The following is an 18,640-nucleotide window of genomic DNA, read 5'->3' on the forward strand; positions in this document are numbered from 1 at the left end:
CCGTTCTCCTAACAATATTTGAATAAAAATCGTCGAGCTCTTATACAATTATCACACGTTTGTAGCCTTTGTGTGGAGGTTTGAATGTCAAAACTGACTTTGATTCATAGGGTTCAGGTCTTGAATATTTTGCTTCCATGTAAATACGTCTGACAAACCACAAGCTTCAGCGATACGTTTTTAAGAATTCGGTAGTAAAATCTAGTTTTGATAACAGTTCTATTAAAAATATATAAACATTTTAAACAATCTGTTTACTCTGGCTGCGAGTATCATGAAAGATGAAAGTATGATGAAAGATATTTTTAATAAACCTTAGGACATAAGCTTATTCAAACTCAAGAAAAATACACAAATATTCACGATATATATTTATTAATGACATTTTGTAATTTTTCATGTTTTTTTATTTTATTTAGAATTTTGGTATTTAAAGGGTTCATTTATATTATATAATTAATATATGTTTCTATTTTAATTTCTTTTAATTTTTCTATACACATGAAAATATCTGGATTAAATGTATAAAAGCTAGAATTAAATTCACATAGAGAAATCAAATATACTTACCGTGTTAATAACTCAAACAAAAAGTCAAATAAAAATAGTCGATTGTTTACACTTTTTTTATGTAATATGAAAAGTAAGTATATGATAGGCATAATATAGTTGCATCAAAAAAATTAAGAGTGCAAAAAAGTAGTTTTTATTATTTTTTTCGAGGATACTATGATATTTTAAAATATTAATTGTTTTTCAGATTTTTGGTAAAACTTCTGTAATAAATTAGAGCGACAATATTTAATCTTTTTTTTTTTTTACATAGATATTGAAGACTAGGGGTGGCACCGACGTTAGTCATTTCACCCCCCCCCCCCCAGCCATCATCGTTTATTGACTAACTATGGACTAACTAAAAGTTCTATGGATACCCTATGTACCTCACGTACATGAATAGAGGCCACTACTCCTATCTTGGTTGCCTTCGGCATAAATAGTTGCACTTAACTAAGCTGATGTAACTAAGTAAGATTTTTACGTGACTACATGGCTCCGTTCTTCTCTCTTGGGTCCAAGTGTATTTATTTTCCGCACAAACGCTCTTCTAGTTTCTAGTTCGGCCTCACAGTTAGCGACATAGTGGTATCTGGAGCCGCAACTCCCGCAGAGACCCTTCCTGTCTTCTCTTTCACACTGATAGGATTGATGCCTGAAGGCAAAGCACCTAAAGCATCTGAGCTTTTTGATGTGTACTGCGACTCTGCCGTACACGATGCCAACCCATAGTCTGCCCACCTTGAGCAGTTCCGCTGTGGACTTCGTTGGGAGCAAGATCATGGCAGACTTACACCCTCCGTAAGTTCTCCTCATGTGTATGACTTTGGCTGCATGGCCCTCCAAATTCGTCTCGCGCTTGACCGCTTCCATGACGTCTTCGATACTGGAAAGGCTATCAAGGTCCTTCACTTCTATTGTCTTCATGTCCACAGTTCTTCTGGCAGTAATGTCTGGGTCCAGAACACCAACCACTACTTTCTTCAGCCTCTCAGCAGCTTCAGCGCCGCCGTCCACTTCCATAATCAGGTTCCCATGTCTCGTTTCACGGATCTTTAAGATCTTGACGAGTTTGATGTCCCTTAACCCTTCTTTAACGCCTTTTAGTAGCTCACTATAGTGATCGGAAGTGGAGTTACCTTTCTCGATGATGACCGCGCTGGGTCTGGATTTCTTCTGAAGTCTGTGTTTCTCGGGTCCGCAAGCTGCCTCGACGTGCCTGGTTTAGCTGCCCCTGCTGATGCGACCTCTGCCGATGTTGGTTCTGGTTTCTCTGCCTTCTTCATCTTTGCCTTCTCTCTCCTACTGTGGCTTGTGTTGGCATTGTCGACGTTGGACAGAGTGTGCAGAATAGGATTGCGTGTAGTAGCACTGTTCTTACTCCTAGGAGCATCCTGTTCTGCCTCTGTCTGCACTGCCTTCTCACTCGTGGCAGGGGGGTCGGTTGGCTTTAGCTCATATCAAATATTGAGTTTTGACAGGTCCTTCATCCTACCACTTTGTTTCTCTGCGTAAACTTGGCATATTTCACTATAGTCTTTTGTTTTAACTGTCATTAGCTTCAGCTGTTTGCTCCAATCTTTTATTTGCTTGTGCACGTGCTTGGTCGAGAATGTGAAGCTGTGTAGCTCTGTCACTACACCCGTTATTTTCTCTACTTCATCTAGTAGCTCCTGCATCATTTTAAGTCACCAAACAGCTAAACTTTCATACTCAATGTCGTCCGGAATATCATGCTTCTTCATCTTCATCTCCAATTCTTCTCTATTCATCTCGGTAAATCTCATTCTAGTCATTTTGCGTGACTCCACGCGGACACCCGCAGTTGTCTGTTCCGTGCCCACCGTAACCTACCTACACGACAGTTTCAGCACTAGTGGCTTTTGTAGTTGCGAGGGCTAGGCTGGCCACCCCCGTACCCTCACGGTCGTTTGATGACGACCGTAGTGGGCCTGCAACGTTGGAACCGGTTTTTAGGCCGGATCCACCCACTACTGCCGACTCCTGGAGTTCCGAGGCCCTTGAGGTGGTAACAAAATTTCTGTTATTAACGCCCATTAAGAGTTTTTGAAAGGATGGCTCTCCCTTGCGTTTAAGCTCTGCTGCCAGGGTGATTTTTAAGTCAGTGTTGCCTTCACCTGTGTCCGTTTGCAGGCGCTTGCAGGTGGACCAGACCTGCCCGATCAGTTATGGTCAGGCTCTGTATTCGGTCTAACTAAGACCGCGATTGCTTTGTAAGACACAGTTAAGAGTCCGCAAACCTCCCTACCACGACAAGGCGGATCCCATAGGGAGGAACAATCTTTAATCTAACCTAGGTTATCTAACCTAACCTAACCTCATATTTTGATGAACAAACGATGTACGATATTTTGGCACAGGTGAACAGACAATGCGCAAATTTTATACGGCCATGTTTTTAGCCTGTGAGGATACTTGCCTGTACATTTACATAGGTACTGCAATTATTCTCATAGTACTGTATAACTGAACTTTTTTGAGGATACAATTTACCGAATCCGGAATACTTAACCCTTTAAATGTACCTATTAAATTAAATTATTATACCTCATACTAGTATAAATCTGTAAAATTTACATTTAGGCTGCAGAAGGACTGCTTAACATAATTTTTGCAATTATTGAATTAAAATTTAAGATATTATCGATTAAGTAACTTACTCTTGATAGAACTACAGAATATCTCTATAGATACAATATTGACACCTACTCTAAGCAGAGCGGTTACATAGGTACTTGTCCACTTTTTCGTCTGTCTTTATTTCCATGCTATTGCTGTCTATGTACAATATAATATAATATAGGTATATTATAATTCCACATACCTAAAACCAAATAATATTGCAAACAATTACATTTATAATATATTATATAGGTACGTATCAAAAATAATTACAATTATTTATTTATAAATGTATTATAATTAGATTCAAATATCAAATAAAGTATTTGCAACATTTAAAAATCACATGCACAAGTCATTATATGCTGATTTTGAAAAATCAATCGAACGGTTAAAAAAATGTCTGGGAAATTTTATTTGCGATACACAATTGAACCAAGTAAGATTAACTTAAGTTATTCTTATCTCAGAAAGTATAATTTAACACTAACAATTTCGCATTTTATAACAATACTAATTATTACAAACTATATTGTATTTTTAGAATCTTATTTTTTATTATTGTAAAAAAAAAAATCAATTGTTTTTAGGCTATCTTATTATGATGATAAACTAAATATATCATACTATCAGAATATTTGAGTTGCAACTCAAAAATCCATATTTTGAGAAAAACGAAATTTTGATTTGACAGCGTTGTAAAATATCTATTAAACATTAAGTAGGTATTCCTCTTTTCATCAAATTATCTTGATGTTTATGCATATATTTATAATGCTGAGTTTAAAAAATGTTTTCCTACTTGTAGAAATAATTAACTTTTTTTGAGTTGATATAGTAATACTATAAATATTTCACAACAAATTTCCTAATTACTACAATAATAGGTAACTTAAATTTCGAATTAGAAATTTTTCCATTTTTATTTGCAATTAATAACTTTAACAATTAATAACAATTAATATTAGATTTTATATAGGTATTTAATACTTACTTTTCTTAGAAGTAAAATGGTACCTAAGTAAAACATAACAGACACATTTATTAAAAAAATGTAAACGGAATATAACAATTTTTTTAAATAAAAACTAAACATAGTAGGTACCTTTTATAAAATTAAAATACATATTGTGAAACCTTTTAAACAATTTTAATTATACTTATCAATCTATTTATTATATAATTTAATATACCTTACATAATATTTTTAACCTAAGCTTTGGTTTTACAATATATAACTTATAAGAATATAGTAAAATTAAATTTTTTTTTAACTTGATAAAAAAATAAGAATAATAATTGATACAGTGAGATTAATAATAAAAAATGTCTTATAAACGATGGAAATATATTCAAAATAAAAAAACAATTATTGTTTCGTTTACGTAAATATTTCAATATCTTATAAACTTATTGATTAAACAATTTTTTCTTTACATTCATTTTGCTTTTTTTTTATATAAAACATTTTTAGTCTTCTTTAAAATTTTTTTCATTATTTTTCTTAGTCTAATTATTTACTGCTTGTTTAGTTGTTTTCTGGGTTATTATTGACTATTGTTCTGTCAATAAACTTTCGAAAAAGATATGGCGTTACTGTGTACATACATAACTTTGTGAAATATAAAAAAATCTTTGTGTTCATCTCTGTTGTTGAATAAGGTTTCCATTATTTTTTCTGCAAACTTTATTATTGACACTCAATGTGGTGGGATGTATACGGGTCCGCTTTTTAATGCATGCTTTTTCTGATTTTCAATTCAGCTGTGCATTGCATCAACGAGCATTTGCGTGTAACCAGTTGTTAAGAACTTGCGAGTTATTTCTGAAATGACATTTTTCTAAGTTTTCTGGGAAGTAAAAATATAGTTTTTATGTTTTTTTAAAATTCGAATTAACTTTTTAGTGCTAGTGTAGCTTGTTTTTGGAAATATTAAATTTAAAATATAAAAATCACCCACATAAAATAAGTTTTGTTTTAGACAATTTAGTCGTTGTTAGCACGTTGAGTGCCAGTGTATTTATGATGCGCATATAGTAAGTTTCCGCGCCAAAACTGAGCCGCGACGCCGTCGGTCGACTACGTGTGGACACCGGTTCCGCGCGCCGTGCACCGTAAAATTGTTATTTAAATATTATAAAAAAAATTATTTTCTGTACGAATATATACTATATTATCAAGGTTATTTTTTTAAAAAGTAATCAATAATTTATTGCCACACTAATTAATTTTAATATTTAAAAAAAAACAAACAATAAAATGTAATAAATACAAAATTTACATGAAAAACAAAATTATTTACGTATAATATTGGCTGTTAAAAAATAAACAGATTTTTAACTTTTGGAAAATAAAACGAATCATTAACATAATATTAAATTAATTATAATTATAATAAATAAAATAACTAGAAAACCATCGTTATCTTATTAATTTGTTTAGTTTACAACACAAAAAAAATTAAAATACCTAATAAAAATCCTTCAAAACAACTAATTGTTAAAACTTGCATAAAGTAATTCTAAAAAGTATATAATAATTTTATATGGTTTTAAAAATCCCTTCAAATTAATAAAAAAAAGTTTAAGTGTATGTTATAAAAACAATAAATAAACAAAAAATAAAATGAAAAACATTAAAATTTAAAATTTTCACAATTTTCTATGGAAGTTTTCAAAGCATGGATCCAAACCTAACCTAACCCGGTTGTGAATCATATTTATTACAATAATAAATAGTTTCTTCTCTTTTTCCTGTGGAAGCACACAATCGGCACCTTTTGAGAATGTATCTATTTTTATGATTTTTTTCAACTTTACATGGAAAATGACGTTCGGATATCTGAGGACGAATTAGTGGTACCGGGTCAGATTTATAAGATAGTAAAGCTTTTATAACTGATAACCGGTAGTCATATAAGTTTACTTTTTTTATATTTGTGCAATAAAGTATATGTGAATTTAATAAACTTATTTGTAAAAAATGAATCGCAATTTTTTTATACCAACGTATTACGTTGAACGTAAAGTTTTACGTTCTGGATAATAAGACATCATTTGATCTTGGCGATCGATACCTGACATATATTTATTGTACTCCGCTATTGCCAAGGGTTTAATTTTTTTTTGACCATGTCGATTAGTTGTTTCAACCATTTAATTTTTAAATTTTGAACTTATGCTAAGTACGTCACGCCTATCTTTCCATTTGACAACACATATTCCATCCTTAGTATACTTGCCAACTGATTCTCCAGGTTTGAGCTTTCTGGTAACAACTTCTTTTGGATTATCTCTTCTATTAGTACGTAGAGTTCCGGTACAATATGTTTTTCTTTTCAATAATTTATGGGCTAGTTGAACGCTGTTGTAATAGTTATCCATAAATAACGAATAGCCTTTGTCAAGATAATTGTCCATTAGTTTTTCTACGACATATTCGGTATGACTAACTCCGGGCAATACACCAGTACCTTGGCCAGAATAAATCATAATTTGTTGTACAAGTCCTTGGTGTTCAGTTAACACGTACAACTTAACGCCATATTTATGGCGTTTATTTTTTATGTATTGCCATTGATTATAAATACTATAGATCGCTCACTGCAATACAAAATACGCTGCGCGGAAATTATTTCCGATAGAGCGCGATAAGGTATTATTTTTGTCAACAATAAAATTAATATTATATTTTCTAATCGCCCGCCGGATCGTCATACTCGCCGACCGCCGTCGCACATCATCGTCAACCTCCATTGCTCGTCGACCCGCGACCCGCACTCTCGTACTAACAATATTATTTGCGCCTGCATAGTGCATACCACGCGCGGTAACACTCGAATTCAACAAAATCAAAAAAAATTATAGTTATAGGGTCGGTATATCAGCATTTTATATTTTACATGACTGTATTTATTTTGGGTTTTATTTGAGGAGGTTATACAACATATTATTATTTATTACCTTTTTTTTTTTTATTTTATAATAAACACAAATTTAGGATAACAACATTTTAATCGTAATGACAGTACAATATATTGGTACAAATGTACAATAATTAAAAAGGTACTCGGAAAGAAAATGTATAGGATTTTAGATTTTTTTAAATATAAAAATATGATTAAGTCTACTATTTCTAAGTATGAAACATGTTTTAATTGTTTCGGAATATCTTTAATTTATCCGCCTGTTGAATTTCTTTGTTATGAAGTTTTGATGTAATCCATTTGCATTCTTTAAACATTTTGGTTCTGAAAAGTAGCTCTATTATGTACATGTAATGGTCTTTGCACGAAGAGTTTAAAATTGAGGTATTTTTAGCAATTTTCTTGGTAACATCGTTTGTAAGTTGAGTGACTATTTTTTTTTCAATTTTTATGTCTTCGAATTTCCTTTCAAAAATAGCAAGGCAAATATTTGATATTTTCAATAGTATGGATGAAGGCATTTTTAAACCTTTTGTATTAGTAAATATATTATCAAACGTTTTATAAGTTTATAATAATTGGTTTTTATCATTAAGATCTTTTTCAGTGATCAAATTTGAATAACAATCAACGCACTTAAATTTCTCGAGACACTTATTTGCTAAATATTCTGAGAAATAAACAACGGTACATGTTTCCAGTGAAGCGGGTATAGGGCTACAGTCTAAAGATAATGAACTGGTTTCCGATGAGTTATCAGACACTAAATTATTTTGTTCTTTATCGAGATCAGTTTCTATCAAATCTGGGTTTGGACGATCAATTAAAAATTCTTTTGAAACATCAACATTTAAATATTCATCGTCATCTTCTTCACAGTTGCATTTGTCTGAACATTTCATCAAACTGTATGAACAGATGCTTCCAAAACAAGACCTAAAAGTGCGAGCGGTTGGATTTCTGTTATAACCATTTCTTTGTCTTATTATTGAAAATAAATTTTCCAACGGATCTTGGGTTAACCGATTTGTCATAAAAAAAAATGCATTTTCTGGATATTTTTCAGTCATTTCCATAAGTTCTGACTCGTATAGATTCAGCAATGCAGTTGAAGTCCAAACCATTCCTGAAAAGCACGGTGGAGTACTGTTTTTTTTATTTTTATGGTTAATTTTAACAAGATTTTTAAATGTTGAAATTGATTTTTTTAAATTAGAAAATACTTGTGGATTTTTTACACTCAGTGGACGTTTATTGGGATTGTTATCAAAAAGATTTTTACTATTTCCAGAATCAAATATATCGTTTACTGTTATAAAAAAGTTTGCAGTGTTGATTGCCGTTGATGATTTTAACTGACCCGTAGCCACACAAGTTTTAATTGAAGCTGCTACTGATCTACTCAACAATTGTATAGCCAACTTACATGACATTTTTTGAAATGCATTTGGCGCGAGATGAACTGGCGTGATTTTTATCATGGACCGTACTTTTGAACTTGTTGTATCAATGTCGTATGTTTTTTTCACGTCACTTAATGAAATAATTTCTTCTTCATATTTAAAGTTGCAGCTTAGAAGGTTGTTTCTGACGCTTTTAATTAGGTGTGGCATGTCATAGATTAAAAATAGTTTCCTACAACAAATTGTGGTAAATGGTTCATTTTCAGAGCCACCTAAAATTGAAAACATTCGCCTATTTTGGGTACCCTGGTCACAAATAATAGCAGATGGTAAAAATCCAAGTTCTAATATTTTCTGAACACATTCTTTAATAATTAATACCAAACTGTCACCTTTTACACCACTCCCTGTGAAATAGTAGCTTAATGGAATTTTCCAGTTTACATATAATCCACGAATCATAACAACAAGAGAATGTGACCCAGGTTTGTTTGATTTTCCTAGTGACCCAAGATCTTCAAAACCTTCAACTTCGTCTAATGTTTTATTATATTCGATATATTTTTTTATAGCCATCTCGTCCAATAAAATCATGCATTTTCTTTCTTTAAATGACATACAATCAGCCTTGAGTTTTAATTGTTCCATGTATTTAGGAGAGAATCCGGTCGAGTATGAAATTGAGTTTAGCCAGCGACGTACAGTACTCTCACCTGGTAAAACTACTTTGTTTCTACGCATATGCTTATAAGTAAATGGTGATTTATAGTACAATGACAGTGATACATTTTTTTCTGCTCTAGTCCATGGCTTACGATTTTTGTGCAATACTTGCATCGTAACAAGAGCTTTCGAAGGTGTCGAAGAAAAAGAAATTCGTCTAACATTTGTTTCATTTGAACTTTTTTTATATTTTTATTTTTTTCATTTTTATTTTTCAAATAACTTATTATTGATCTTTTTCGTTTTAACAATCTTTGTAGATTAATATTTTTTTGACGTAGTTGTTTATTTGTCATTTTAATTTTTCTAGGACTTTCTGGTGTGTTTATATATGATTTTGGATTATTTTTCTGTGGACTTGGTAGATCGATTAACCTTGAAACCCAAGATTTTGTGCCTGGAGATGACAAAGTAGGACTACCAAACATCATGGAAGGATTCGGATTTTCAACATTATTTGTTACATATCGTCTCACAGGTGATAAAACTTTAAATTTGCTCGGAGAAGGTGACCAACCTGGACTTTTTGAAAATGTTTTATCTCCTATACACAAAAATTTAAAAAACATATATAATAAATGATGGGATAAATAATAAGCTGATAGATTCGATAGTAGTAAACACACTTTTGAACCTATCAAATTTTTTTGTTAAAAAAACATAAAAAACACATCTAGAAATGACTTTGAAAAAAACATTACAAGAAAAACCAACCTTATATTTTTATGTTAAAAATTACAAAAAATCTAGACATCTGTTAAAATTCCAAAAAATTTAAATTATTTTTATTTATTTTATTTTTTACAAAATATCGTGTCCGGAAAAAATTCTATAAAATGTTATTTATTTTTCTTTCTAGGCAGTAAGTAGTGACCACGTGTAATATTATTATTATAACATACTTAATATTTTTAATTATATTTAAAAATTATAATAATAGAATATTGTTATCACTGTTAAAGCTTTGTGTGGCCGTTTTTGATCTTGAAAAAGTTCTCACCACACCACAGGGTGATGTTAGCAGTTTTTATTACAAACGTAAATTTGCGACGTACAATTATTTCACCATCTTTGATATTGGAAAAAAACATGGATACTGTTTTGTGTGGCATCAATCAGAGGATAACAGAGAATCCAACAAAATTTTAACTTGTCTTTATAAGTTTTTGAAAATAATCAAGGATCAAGGTATTAAGGAAGTTGTATTCTATTCAGATAACTGTGGTGGACAGAACCGTAACCGCTTTGTTTATGCTATGTGGGAGTATGCCTCATACACTATAAAACTTAAAATAACTCACCGATTTTTAGAACCCAAAATGAGGGTGATTCAATGCACGCTGTCATTGAAAATGCCAAAAAAGGTAAAATAATTTACATGCCTGATCAATGGGTCACATTAATTCGATGCGCCAAAGTAAAAGGTGAACCATATACTGTTTTCGAAATGTCTTACAAAGATTTCTTGGATTTTAAACCACTAGTTGAGAACAAAATATTCAACTGGAAAAATTCTGATGACAAAACATTAATCAAGTGGAATAATATAAAAGAAGTGTTTGTTAATTTTGAACTTCCTCATGTAATTCAAATAAAGTACAATTTAAGTTCAACAGATTTCATACAGATTAATGTTATAAAAAAAGACAAAGAGGCCGATATGACAAACGCATAATTCCCACAAGAGCATATAAAGAACAACTGTGTATAAAAGAAGCAAAAATCCAAGACTTATTAACTCTATGTAAAAAGGGTCTTATTCCTAAAACATATCATTCATTTTATGAAAATCTCAAATCAAAAAAATGACTTAAGTAATATTATTAAAGTTCCTTATTCTTATTAATTACCATTACATTTTATATTTTATATTTATTTTTTTTTTTATGAAAGGAAGTAACTCAAGGAAAACCTAGGAAAATCCAAACTTTAGTGAAATTGATATCAGGCCAAATTTAGTTCTACACAAATAAAATATTATTTAAGTTTCAATAAAATCCAAATAATATTAGAATAAGAATTGTAGTTCAAACTTTAATTTGCTTCTAGTGAAAAGTAGTGAAAATTGAGTTACTGCCTTATTCGTTGCGTATGTCGAAATGAACACAAATATCATGGTTGGAAAAGCTAACCATGATTTTAGATAGGTATCAAAAAATCAAAACTATTAAAAATATCATAAAATAACCTAACCATAAAATGAAACTTTTCTGATCTAAAATCGTTTTATATTCATATTTATTTATAAAATTCAATATATTTTCAATTTAATGATTTTAAAACATGTGAATCATTTGAAATCAAACAATGATAAAAAGAGAATGGATAACATGAATAAAGAGAACATTTAATATAAAAATGTTTGTAAAATGACAAAAAGATTGTTTAATAGAAAATATAAAAAAGCAGTTGCATTAAAAATGTTAGATAAAAAACTGATGGAAAAAGCTGATATACAATTTATAAGAACATGGACAACAGATGAAGTTAATAAAACTTTAGAAAAAGGATACATAATAACAAACATTTATGAGATGTGGCATTTTAAACAGAAATCAACAGATTTAATGTAGAGTATATAAAAACAGTTTTCGATAAAATGGGTAATTTATTAGATAAAGATAAAATATGTTATAATCCAGGTAGAAGAGATGTAGCAAAAGTATGTAGGTATATGTTGTTTATGGGGAAAATTTGGACAAAGACAAAAAATGAAAAAAACTGAGTTTGTTACAGACCCACAACAGTTCTATACAATATTATTAGATGATAGATTAGAAAATATAAATATAAATTTATTAAATGACAATATAATGCAAATGTGTTATAATTATAAAAATTATTACGTTGAAAATTTCCATAATACAAATTAATATTTTAATAGCTTTATTTACAACATCTAGTGCAAGATTAAGATTATATACAATGTTAGATAATTAGGTAGAGCTGTAGTTTATTATGATACCGACTCTATTTTCTATATAGATAATGGCATTATTAAAATTAACAGGATCAATGTTGAGAGAATGGACTGATGAATTAGGTGAAAATGTACATATAACAGATTGGACATCTACAGGTCCTAAAATTTATTATTATAAAATAAATGATAATAAATTTAAAACAGTTATAAAGGGTTTTACTTTAAATTATCAAAATGTATTAAAACTTAATGGGAAAACAATAAGAAAGTGTTATTTTTTTCCAATAAGATAAATTGTTTATTTTGATTTAGATTTATAAACTAGGTACCAAGTAAAAAAAAATGTTGATGTTATTTTTAATACAATAAAAGGAGTATCTATCGTTTAAATACTAACAAATTGTGTATGTTTGGTTTTTAAATAAGTAATGATTGATGACATTGCACCAGAGACGATATTTCATTTAAAATTTTAAAACAAGCAATAAGTAGTACTAGTAGTAGTGGTGCAAAGAAAACCCGATGACTTTAGCACCAAGAAAAAAATTTAATTTTTAATCATAAAAAATAAATAATTTGACTGAAATTAAATGTTTCTTAGGTACCCTAAAGTAACCAATAAAAGTTTCAAAGTTCTAACTTAAATATATATTTTTTTTAATACAGAAATAAAGAATCACCTATGTATGTATGTATGTATGTATGTATGTATGTATGTATGTATGTATGTATGTATGTATGTATGTATGTATGTATGTATGTACCTATATACACTTTGTATGTTGAGAGACTTCAACCGTGATGTCTGAGAATAATTTTCTTTTTAGTTTTACCCGCAGCGGTGTTTGTATTATTTCAGGTACTGTATCATCATGAATTGGTGGTTCTAAAAACGTATTTATATTATGACAATATGTACACACATAATCAATATTTAAAACATTCTAACATATTAAATTAAATTTCCTTACGGTTATTCTTTCTTTTGTTGGTATCAAACAGAATTTTTTTTGGAACTAATGTTAAACGTTTGGCCAATGGGTTCATAAACATACATTTTTCAAAATGATCCCCAAAAATCAAACGTTTCTTCAACGATTTTGGACTTAAAAAAGCCAAATCAATGTTTCCTGGAGTAAAATAAAATAATTTAAAAGTAATTTTTTTCTTTTAGCCTCACCCGCCCCCTTATTTTATTTCATATTTTTTTTCTAATAGATCCGCGCCTGCTATAATAAATATATTTTAATCAATTACAGAAATTTACTTACCGGAATTTTCTATCCAAGTTTTTGATGAGTTTTCATAATTTGGAAAATGATGAAAACTCAATTGCTTAAAGTGCCTACGACTCTTTTTGCAATCAAAATAGTCACATTTGCCACCAGACATTTTATTTCTTAAAAAGTATCAAAAGTATCACAAAATAATATACGACATCGACAACATGACTGAATCGACTCAACTGATTAATAGTCAATAGTGGTCGAATGTACACTGTACTGTAGTAATATATATAGTTATTAGTTTTAAATTCAAAACAATTAATTTGAAAATAAGTAGCTATATTTAGTTATATTCTATTTACACTAAAATAACAATTTAGGTATAAACTATAAATAGAATAATGCGATATAGTACTCAATAATATATTCAATGACAGAGCTAAAACAACAATTCATGACTGAAAATAGACAAACAAAACATATTTTGTCTCTCACAATAATTGATCATAGTATAATTATTATACTATGAAGTTAAAGTAGGCACGGTACACACAAATACCTATATATAAATTATTATAAATTATAATAATTCATAAATTTTTTATCAATTGGCAACCGAGCAATTATGATGTGTTAACAAATATGTTAATTATAATTAATAATTATTATAAACAAAATGTTATTTTTTACTATTAATTATAAGGTCACAACTTTTTGGTGGTAAGTGGATTATACACCAGTTCCCTATAAAGGGTTCATTGTTTTTTTTCTGTGACATATTAAGGGTTAATATCAGCCTCCGATGTTGGAAAAATATAAATATGCGAAAATTAAGAATTAATGATAAATATTAATATATTATATTATTATTCATTGTAACAAGAGTTCGTAAAAAAAGCCGCACGAATGCGGGATGCGTAATCGTGATCGCAATAATCACGGACACACATTATTATTACGTCTACACTCTACATTCATTTTGGTGGGTGGGACTAATAAAGCGCACTAGCGATTCAAACGTGAATCGCCGGTACTCAAATCCGACTACAGCGGCTTATAGTGGCAAACGCCGCTGAACGCGCAGGGGATTTTACACGGCAGTGAGCGATCTATAGTATTTATAATCAATGGTATTGCTGAAATACTAGACGGCAGACAACGAATTCGAAAAAATCATTGGTCAGTAATAAATTTAAAAAATCAATTGGTTGGTCTCCATCCGGTCTTATTTTTAACCCAACATTTTCATGAAAATCAATAGTGTCCAAATTAGGCGAATGGTCCAACCAATTATAATTTGGAGCCGAAACACGTGTTGTTGGTTGTTTTATTATCCTATTCCGAGTTGTGGGTGGAGATATTAGTGGCGGTAATAATGTACCAGTTTCACTATTTTCCTCATTTAAACGTAACGGACTTACCTCATCAATAATAGCATCATCTGTATCAGTCACATTATTGTCATCAATTTCACCAAAAACCATTTCACCCACAGCATTGTCGGCAGGTTCTTCAAAATCGACATCATCATCGGCAGAGTCACCTTCACCCAAATCTGTGTCAGAACTAAGATTGAAGTCCTTATCACTGAACAAAGGGTTTTCAATTAAATTAAAAATTTCCTGATCGGTCAGTCGTTTTTTTTTTTTTATTGGAGGTGATTTTGATGTACCCGGATTATTGTCCATTTTGTATGAAAAAAGGGGAAGAATTTATCTACTAATTATCTCAAAAAACTTATCAAAGAAATCGAGTAATAAAATGTCGTTTACGTCATGAAAATAATTGTATTTATTTCTACGAAACCAATAAACAAATTACTAGCACTCTGTTCAAACTTTCTCGGAATATTGACGTGTTTTACAAATAATCTGTATTACCAAATCATAATAATTTTGTCGTAGACAAATGGGAATCAAATTAAATATATAATAAACGGTATGTAAAAATATGAATGTAGGGTGTACCATAGTATGCGAACAAGCGAACATAAATATACATTTATTGTTATTATACATCCGAGCAAGATACACCTTGTAGATTATTAAAATAAACTAATACTATTTTGTCAGAATATTATAGTAACAACGAAAATAATATGATATTAATATATTATCGGAAATAGCACAGCCGCGTAATCGGCATCGCCGTCGCCGTCGTCGTCATTCGGGAAAAATTAATTAAAACTCGCTAAAAATAGTTACGCAAAATCCAAATATACCATTGAAATCACGACATCCTACTGAATAACCACATAAAAATATTGAAACAGTGCGTCTATAACCGATCAAATAATACACCCATAAAGATATACATAACATTTGTCGACTACGCGTCGACAGCGGTCCCTGAGACCGTGTGACAGTTGTCGACTACGTGTCATTGAACGTGTTAATTATGTATGTCCCCCGCGTATCTTCTAAAAATGCAACGAACAAATCTGGTTGACTTTTCCGCAACATCTTCCAGCAATACTGATCCAAATGTGACTGAAGCATACGAATAGGTACGCCTCTCATTTTCTTCAGTATGAATATTTTTGCATTCAACATGATCTTTCAACCTCTGTGTGTGTGCACACCTGTTAAAGAAACAGTTTCATGAATGAACGCTTCTGATGTTAAACATCAGTATGAGGGCCACTCATCTGAGTGAATGACGGAACTACCTTCACATTCCCTTTTAATAATAGATAAAAGGGTATCCTTGTCACGGCATTCTACGTAAAAATACCTACTGTCATTTCCTTGCTTGAGACCAAAAACCCACAGTCCATCAACCCTGGCACCATGGTTGCGGTTGTTTTGGACCTGTGCCCCCTCATCCGTATTTGCTGGTGGCTTATATCCACTTAACATGCAACCACGGTTATATTTTCGACGACCAGCGAAGCGGTTAAGTTAGGTTAGGTTAGGTTTCTCGCTAAGTGTAAGATTACATGTAACTCTGCTATTGAGGTCCGTAAAGTGAAAAAAAGGCATTTCCTTGGAGAATTGAACGAGAAGTTTGACAAATTTTTTTTGGGCACCTGAATATAGGCACAAATTTTCACCATTTCGGTTCTTCCGTCGTTTTTCACACATCTCTCTGTCGCATTTGTAGCGTCCCTGCATACAGTAGGACGAACGACTGGTGTTGAGGTAGATGGATTGAGGGAAATAAGTATAACAACTTGAATTGTGATTAATTATTATATATATTTATTTGATTGCTATGTGAATAAAACACTATTACTGAACAAGAATGATTTAATTAAAAATATTCTAAGTCCAAATGATTAATTTAAAATGATGTTTGGCGTGAAGGTGCTTGTACTGACTCTGGCGAGTGACGTCTGATTTGAGTCTAATCGGGGCTCTCCTATATAGTCCTACTCTCTGCGTTTCCTCTCCTATCGATAAGATAAGTATGTGTCCATGCGTACGCGAGTATCATTAGGATATCGCAGCATCCCAAGCTCTTGCGGCCATTTGGTTCACATCCTGTTATTCATGATACGTAATCTCAATAAACCGATGCCATATTAGGTCATTATGACATTAATCATCTCTCCAGGTGTGTCTGTCAACACTACGATTTCGTACTCAATATTTCGTATAATTGATATCCATTGTTACGATAATGGAATAAGTCTTTAAGTTTGGCCTTCTACTCAGCTATAGGTTCGCGATTAATATGCCCCAGGGACACTTACGTACATCTACGTGTATATGCGTATTTAGGTGTCTAAGCGGGACGTCATTACATAGCACACTTATGGCATGGGTCAATATTATTCACATCTTTTAAAAGTTGGTGTTCTCGTAAGAATGCAGTGCACGCTTGCTCTGAGCTTGCAACATGAATATAAAAATCTTTGAGGAGCATGACGGAAACAAAAACAAAAAAATTACGAAAATAGACGAAAATAATGACAGACAAGGACTACCTACGTGCGTCGTCGAAATCGGAAAGCACATTAAATTATTATCGACTATCGTAAACAAAATATAACGTTAACGTCGTTAACGATAAATTACCGATAAAGAAGTGTTATGTTCCCATATATTTCGTATATCGTAATTCGGTTATCGGCATGTATATCTAACACACAGCCTGTAGGTAATGAGAAGGCACACGTAAACTGTAGATCGCACGCTACACTGGCACCAACTTTTTTTAAAGTGATTTTTGAAATATTTTCCAACATAACTTAATAAGAAGGTTTTTATTGTTTTTAGTGTCAAATAGTTTCAATGATTTAGTACTATTATTGAAACAACAATAACATTTTGTATGAAAAGTAATTGATTTTTTGGCGCTTGTAACCTTTTTTTTTGTACCTAACAAATTTTTTGTCATTTGACCTCTACAAGGTTTTCCCGCTAATATTATTGAACGAATAACCAAATTAACACAACTCTATACAATTGTTTAACATTAATTAATAATAAAATAACATGTTTTAAAACAATCACTTTTTATTAACATTAAATTTTATACTATTAAATAACATTCAATATAAAATTAGTAGGTACCTTATGATTTATAATATTATTATTGATAGGAATAAATAAAACTTTTGTTTATATAGGGACTCAGAGACTATAACAAAAACAACGTTATATTATAATTAGGGCGCGGATTTTAATGTCCTAAAAAATACTAAATGTGCCTTAACAAAAATCAATTATGACCTAAAAAATGTAATTAATGAAGTAAAAAAATGCTTTAAAATTTAATTAATGACGTAAAAAATGTATAAAAATTGTAAAAAATTACTACAAAAAATGAATTAAAAATGTTTTATTTTATTAAATAATTGATCGATGCTTTCCAGACGTTTCTTGTATTTTTATTATGGTTACGTTAAACTGAAAATAAATTTTAAAGCAATAAATTAAAAATAGTATTAGGTTTGTATTAACAGTCAACATTTTAAAAAAATTTATTTTTTCTTATAATATTTTAGTATTTTTACCTTGTGGTAGTATGTGATGGTTGCACTAAACAATATATTGTTTAATGTGTTCAAATGTCAATGTTGTCCGATTATCAGCTAATATTAATTGTTACATATCGAAAAATTGCGTTCGACATCTACAGAGGTAATTGGTGCAAATTTCATGTAGGTCATATCATCAAACGTGAAGTCTTCAGGAACATTATCCGCATCTCGTGAAACAGTTTTTCCTTCCAAAATGTTCTTAAAGTTTTTAATAGCTTTAAATCCGTTATTCTTTTTTAATACAGTTTCAAGTT

At 30.7% G+C, this 18,640-nt stretch overlaps 1 protein-coding gene across 1 annotated transcript in view; it reads left to right on the top strand.

Annotated features, from left to right (window-relative positions):
• LOC149061213 (uncharacterized) overlaps positions 1–18,640 on the top strand; it is a 60,691-nt gene that overhangs the window by 12,839 nt on the left and 29,212 nt on the right. Inside the window, exon 3 of the mRNA XM_089230879.1 lies at positions 3,503–3,637. Coding sequence (XP_089087005.1) covers positions 3,545–3,637 — 93 coding nt within the window. The 5' untranslated portion in view covers positions 3,503–3,544. The remainder of the gene's footprint in view (positions 1–3,502; positions 3,638–18,640) is intronic.

Source organism: Diuraphis noxia, unplaced genomic scaffold (genome assembly GCF_037042655.1).
Source record: "Diuraphis noxia isolate RWA-SAM2 unplaced genomic scaffold, SU_Dnox_SAM2 contig0001, whole genome shotgun sequence".
In the NCBI taxonomy this organism is placed as follows: Eukaryota; Metazoa; Arthropoda; class Insecta; order Hemiptera; family Aphididae; genus Diuraphis; species Diuraphis noxia.